Below are 6,683 nucleotides of genomic sequence, written 5' to 3' on the forward strand. Positions count from 1 at the left end.
CTTTCCCTGAATATTCTCAAAGCATCATTTTTTCAGTACCTAATTCTATTTAAAAATACTGTGGGAAGATTCTGAAAAGGATCTGGTCTTACTGGTTATTTCCTCCAACAGCAGAAAGGAAAATGGTGCAACGTTTGAGACACCTAACAAAAGATTCTGAGAACTTCCCAGACAGCTGCTACATCTGTGGCACTCACTTCTCATGTCCAAAGATCCACACAGCAAAGGCTGAAGAGAGTTCCAATTTGCCTTATTAGACCCATTCACAAATTTCCCAGGAAGACAAGGCTTTAATTCCTCACATTAGTTCTACGCAACAACAAAACATTCTGGAAAGAAGTCTAAATAAATCAAGATAATTTGGTATTATGCTAATTTGATTCCAGGGGAATCAATTACTGTGGAAAGAACCTGAATATTTCAGATTCCTAAAATCATTACTGTGCTTTACTGTGACAAGAACAGTCACATACAGCAGTGCTGTTTATTGCTCCTGAAAGTAATAATGCAAAAGCTTTATTTACATAAATAATCTTTAAAATCTGGTAAGTCACTTTTTGTTTCAAAAAGGAACCAACTAGATGATAATTAAAGTTTTCTACACCTCATTCTGACCCCAGTGACTTGGTTCTCATCCCTCTACTTGTGTTACACAGAGTTAAAGCTGTGGACACCTGAGTATTTCACACAGAGCAGTGCACCTACACAGCCAATGGATTATTGACCTGAGGTCTGAGTACAAAAATATTGTAACAATTGTCCACCTGCACTTCAGACATTATTATTAGCAACACCTACCCTGGCACAAGTTCTAAAAAATGGTTATTCTCAATGAAAAAGTTCCTTTTATGGCATACTGCACCTTTAAGCATAACACCTGTTTTGACACAAACAGTTTCAAATTGAACAGGGACTTGGGGAGGGACCACAAACTTTTAAACAAGAGGCAAAGTGCAAACACTGCTTTGTCACCCACTTTTCTTATGTCCTTTGTACTGCTGCGATTTAGCTTTTTTCTTCTGTTTGGATGAGCTGGACTGGCTGTCTCGTGAGGCTGCAAGAGAGTTAAGAATTCAAAATTCAAGCTTAGTGTTGGGGAAAAACACTGGAGAATATTTCAAGGCTTCTACACAGTTGCAGAATTTTCTTCTTAGTGACTGAACAAAGGCAGAAAAGCTTTATTGCGGAAACTCAACTTCCATAAAACTACTTATACTATTATTACCTTCTCATTAAACAACTAAGAGTTCTTGACATAGTTCTCCATTATTACCACTCGATCTACAGGCCAAGTCTTGATGCACTAAATAACACACAGCCTTCCCACAGAAATGCTGCTGCACATGAACACCTCTGCACAGGCTGAATCCACCAAATACAGTGTGCAAAGCAGATATATTCACATCTCAAAGCAAAATAAATTCCCAGTGACATCACCCAGAACTGACAAGTTACAGACTCTTCCCCTGTATCAACTAAGCATCTTCTGGCATTAAAAAACCCCAAGTAGATAACCACAGAAACACCCAGAAACACTTTCAAAGTCAAGGAGGGAGAGATTGAAACTGTGAATTAGAAGTCTGAAGCATTAGCAGGAGTTTGTTCTGTTTTTGTGATGCCTGAGGACCTAACGGGAAGAGGATGAGGTTAGGCAAATCAGCAGCCATGAGATTGATTTCCATGATTCACAAAGCACAACTTACACTGCGGCGCTGGAGGCTGTAGCTGATATCCAGTTAGCTGACACCATCCCACGGGATAGAGGTCTGGGGACTCGCAATCCACCCACTGATCATATTCATCTTCCCACCCATCAAAGTGTATCCTCAAAAGCCGATGGATAATGCGAGTTACTGTGGCCACACATACCAGGCGAGGTTCCATCAGATCAACAGCCTCCAGTTTCATTCCAACATGAAACCCATGGTTTGGAACTTCCTGGCAAACACAACCAAGGCAAACAGCAGTAAGGAATCACCTTAGTTCCTGTGGTTTAAGCAGTGTTGACTTCAGTCAGCTTAGTATGGAAAAAACCCCAAGTACCACTGATGAAGTTTCACGCAGTTATTTAACATTTCAGAGAGACTCAATGTTCATACACTCCAATGGTTCTTATTTCCATAAATCTGTTATCATAGAATCACAGAATTTAAGGGTTGGAATGGACCTATAGATCATTCAGTCCCAACTCCCTGCCATGAGTAGGGACATCTCACTACATCAGATTGCACAAGGCCAAATTATCTTAGCCTTTCAAACATGTACTTCATGAAAAGGGTCAATCCCATGCACTGTGCAAAAAAGGAATGAAAATAACTACAGCATAAACAAACATGTCCAGTGTTTATTACCTTATTGAAGAGCTTTACAGGTGCTGCTATTGAGTCAGTTTCCCTGAGGTAGTCAAACCATTTAAAAGGGAGTTTTGCATAACCTGTGAATTTCAAACAATATTTTCATACATCAGCTGCAAACTCCACACATAAGAACAACAAAAAATAGCAAACTGACCCTGTGTCAGGGCTAAAAAGACAACAGAGAAGTAAAACATTAACATCCGAAACTTCCACTCTCTGAGCTTTGGTCTAAGGGGTAAACAGTCGCCTGAACATTGCCCATTGCAACAAACAAGATGAATGAACTTCTGAATAATACAGAAAGTGCATTTAATATTAAGATTAATCATTCATACTGGAAGCTTTTTGTCCACGTAGATCCTTGATCTCTACAAATACCTCCACAAATGACCCAGAACAGACCATGTCATAAAGCACTCAGTGTCCTTCCTGTGGGGGAAGAGCTCCACTACTGCAACACTTGACTTGTTACAAACAGAGTGGTAAGAACAAACGTGGATATTCTAAAATTTAAATAAGAGTAAACCCAGCAGTGATATGGAAAATTACAGGATTTTAAAAGCTATTATAAAGAGAAGAAAATACTAGCTGAAATAGATGCAGTTTCTGCTGAATATGCATAAACCATGCAGGGATATTTGTTACTTGGGGTAACTTCTAGAACTGCTTAAACTAACAATTCCCTAATCCTAGCTGGAGCACCACCACCTTGGAAGAATTCTCTGTAGCAGTATGCAGTGCTGGACACCCCGAAGACTGCAGTGCAGTGGGCATGGCATGGGGAGCTGTGGGATCTAACCTATGTGGGGGCAGAGCTCCAACAGAGCCACAGCTCAGTGCTGCAGGGCCACACTCAGCATCCCCAGCCCAAAAGTCAGTCTCATTCTTTAAAGTGTCTGAGCATCTTCACCTGCTACTGACTTCAGCAAGAGATGAAGGTGTTTGGAAGGAATGAGCTTAGAAAGCCAACTGATTTCCCTGCAACTTTTTAAAGTTATGCACAATGCTAAATTTGGATAAGAGTGTTCACACTGGGTATGGAATATCTGTGTGAACAGATGTACCTGGAGAGTTAACAGTTAAAAGAGTAAGAGTGTCAGTTCTATATATTAATGCTTTGCTCTCAATGCAACTTTCCTCTGCTAGACCAATGTATCCATACTCAGTTCCTTTAACTTTTCACCACCCACGAATTGTGCACATGGGGCTTGTCAGAGCAGGCAGAATTAAGGAACTGTCCATTTTCCAGCCAATAATTTGAAAGCAGAATAGCCCTCTCAAGAGCTAAAAGGCTTTGATCAGTTTGATCCTATTAAATATGTTAATGTGCATTAAGTTCTGCATTTTCCTGCTGCCAATTCCTCTTTCAAACGACTTTTAGATGTCATGTGTGATTCAGAACTGCCTCACACTGATGTCACAGGATTGGTATGAAAAACTGCAATAGAAGGGAAAATGCACATGTAGATAAAAACTAAGGTGGTCATGATACAAAACCCACCTAAGTATCATAAATGTGCTAACAACAAAACCCACACACTACTGTGTAAGGAATGTTTGAAGAGTGAAGGGGTAAAGTCTCATCCCAGAAGGGAGTTTTCCTATCCTGCCTCATCAATTCCATGTATTTATTTCTACATTTATTGATACACATTGATATATAAGCTTCTTCCTCCCACAAAAACCCTGATCACAACTCTTGCACCATATATTTTTGATGGGCTCTGGTGCCCATGAATGTCTAGGCAATAAATTCACTAAAAGAGCTGACCAAAAAACCACAGTAAACCTGTTCAACTGCACTTTCCACACACTCAAAGGTGACAGTCATTAGTGTACGACAACAAAATGGCATGAAATTCTTTTCCTCGTGTTGCATTACATTGTCTTTGTAGTTATTACCTAGAAAAATAATTCAATCAACACAAATAGAAACCTGTAAGAATGAAGGGAAAAAAAAAATCCAGAGCAAACCATTGTCATCAGCTGTCACAGAGCTGGTTACAATCCCCTTGATAAATTGCCAGACCAAGACAATGAAATGGGAAAAGGAAGGCAAAGTCTGCTGGAGGCACATGTGCCAGTGGACAGATTTATCCTCACAGAAGGGATTAGGGCCCTACTGGCCACTTCCTCCGAGCTCAAGTTTGTGTATATTCCTCAAAAAAATTAACTGGTATTGCTGTGAATTAGCCTAAGCCTGAGATTCTTTAGTGTTCATTAATCCCTTTGCTGGCCAGGGTTTAACAAGCAACAACACATTCTGAATGGCCCTTTCAGTGACTTGATACTTCCCATTCACTGGATGGAATCCTCCATTTCTGACAGCAAATGCAAATTATTTCAGCCTGAGAATCAATCAGAAGCTCCATTTGATTTTTTTCTAAAAGACAATTTGGTTATCTCTGGTTTAGATTACTTCTAAGTAACACTGCTGTATTTGTTTCAGACTTGAGACAGGTCCTAGAAAGTGACACGAATTTTGTACACCGAGTCAAGAAACAAAGCATATGGCACATAACAATATCACTGAGAAAGAGTCAAAATAAAATGTGGTCAGAATGCTGTATGTACCTCTGGGTGGAGTTAGTTCAATCATGTTAATTTCACAGAAACCAACAGGGAAAATAGAAGGGGAAGTGGCATGGTAACAAAACCAATCAGACCCATCTGCTGCTTCTGAGCCATCAATCCCAATCATAAGATAGCCATCTGCTAACACCTTGGTAAAGAGAAACAAAATTTGACATTAAATACCTTGCACTGTGTGACAGGGCTAGAAAGCAAGCATGCCATGTTTCAAAAGAGTGAGTCACTCAATAATCATGGAAGCACAGTTAGAAGGACATTCAATTGTAACAAAACCAACCCCAAATCATACCTGTCTCCAGGACTGTGTGCACAACTGTCACATGGACCTTTGAGAGCTGCAAAGTTATGAGATGAGCATTTCCTTTTTCTGATCTCTAGTTTATTTTCCTTGTGAACATCAGCTCTACTTCTAAAGCTTTTTAACTCATCTACTCTTTAGCTTGCAAGGATATTCAGCACACCATCAAGAAGAAAAGACTCAGTATCATACCCACAATCCTCACTAGTAAGGTTAGACAATTCAGTTAGGTTACTTTTTACATTTTATTTCTCTTTTAACACAGATTTCACATAGTTGGGCTCCCTTTCCTTCAGGCTAGGAAAGAAGGACATCCTTAAAATGTCTTTGTGGGAGTTCTGCAAGTCAGCAAGATGAGGTTTGGTTTTGAACAACCAGTGGCAAAACACTTGGTATAATTAGCAGAAGGTTGTCCTGCAAATTAACCTCACAAACATATTCTAATTAAAGGTAAATATTTCCAGAGATTAAAGCCAAATTTACATGAGTATACTTTTCATACCAGTGGCATCTAAACAATTAGTGGACCTATCCCATAAACATTCACTGCATGAATAAACTGCACTGGTTTTGAGCTTTTTGTTTCAGTAAAGGTGAATGATGAAGGATTCCCATCTGCCTTCCCGAAACACACAGAAAGGTTTGTTTTCTTACCTTTCTGATAGTTGCCACACATATTGCTGAGAGGTTTAAGGGGTCTATAGCTTCCAATTTCATTCCTTCTTTAAACCATTCTCCAGCTGCATCAACCTCTTTTACCTAAACAATCACAGAATAGCACAAGTAGTGAAGCATTCAACAAGTCTAGAAGAAAACCTAATCCCACACTGACAAAGCAACAGACTGAAATACTTGTTATATCATCTCTGCTTCTGTTGAGGAGGCCAAACTAGCTAATAAAAGCAGCAATGCTTGTGCTGGGCCTAGTGCCAGGGACTAAGGAGAGTTTCAGGCCTGTTTTACACACACCAGGATCTAAAGCTCCTCAATCAGCCCTGAGCAAACAGTGTTCTGGCTAGCAAACTCACCTTCATAAATAAGTGTGGGGGTGCATCAAAATGTCCATCCTGTTTCTTTGTAAGATCTACAAGAAATCATAGCAGGTATTACTCAGGAGTTTTGTTAACAATGTTTTTTTCTGAGTATGTTAACTAATACCATGAAATAATTGGTGTGAGAGACCCACAGTTTATAGTGATACCACCACAAAAATTAAGAGGATGTAATTCATCTATTTTCCTTACTACCTGCAATGCCCCAACACCATCTCCGTTTGTGGAGAAAACAATACCCAGTATTTACAAGATCACTTGATTATATCACAGAATTAACACCAGAATACCTATATAAGCTTTAGCAAAAAAATTGGCAGATAAACAGCTTTTCACTCTACATTTATATACAGATTCTTATATAACTGCACATAATCCCTTTAG

General features: G+C 39.4%; 1 protein-coding gene across 1 annotated transcript in view; it reads right to left on the reverse strand.

Annotated features, from left to right (window-relative positions):
- The window catches only part of LOC103799358 (MBT domain-containing protein 1-like), a gene marked incomplete at its 5' end in the record, with an annotated part of 12,679 nt that extends 6,348 nt beyond the window's left edge, over positions 1 to 6,331 (reverse strand). The window contains 6 exons of the mRNA XM_009071669.1: positions 977 to 1,054; positions 1,704 to 1,938; positions 2,352 to 2,434; positions 4,932 to 5,079; positions 5,902 to 6,006; positions 6,276 to 6,331. Coding sequence (XP_009069917.1) covers positions 977 to 1,054; positions 1,704 to 1,938; positions 2,352 to 2,434; positions 4,932 to 5,079; positions 5,902 to 6,006; positions 6,276 to 6,331 — 705 coding nt within the window. The remainder of the gene's footprint in view (positions 1 to 976; positions 1,055 to 1,703; positions 1,939 to 2,351; positions 2,435 to 4,931; positions 5,080 to 5,901; positions 6,007 to 6,275) is intronic.
- Positions 6,332 to 6,683: the final 352 nt, after the last annotated feature.

Source organism: Acanthisitta chloris, unplaced genomic scaffold (genome assembly GCF_000695815.1).
Source record: "Acanthisitta chloris isolate BGI_N310 unplaced genomic scaffold, ASM69581v1 scaffold5973, whole genome shotgun sequence".
NCBI lineage: Eukaryota > Metazoa > Chordata > Aves > Passeriformes > Acanthisittidae > Acanthisitta > Acanthisitta chloris.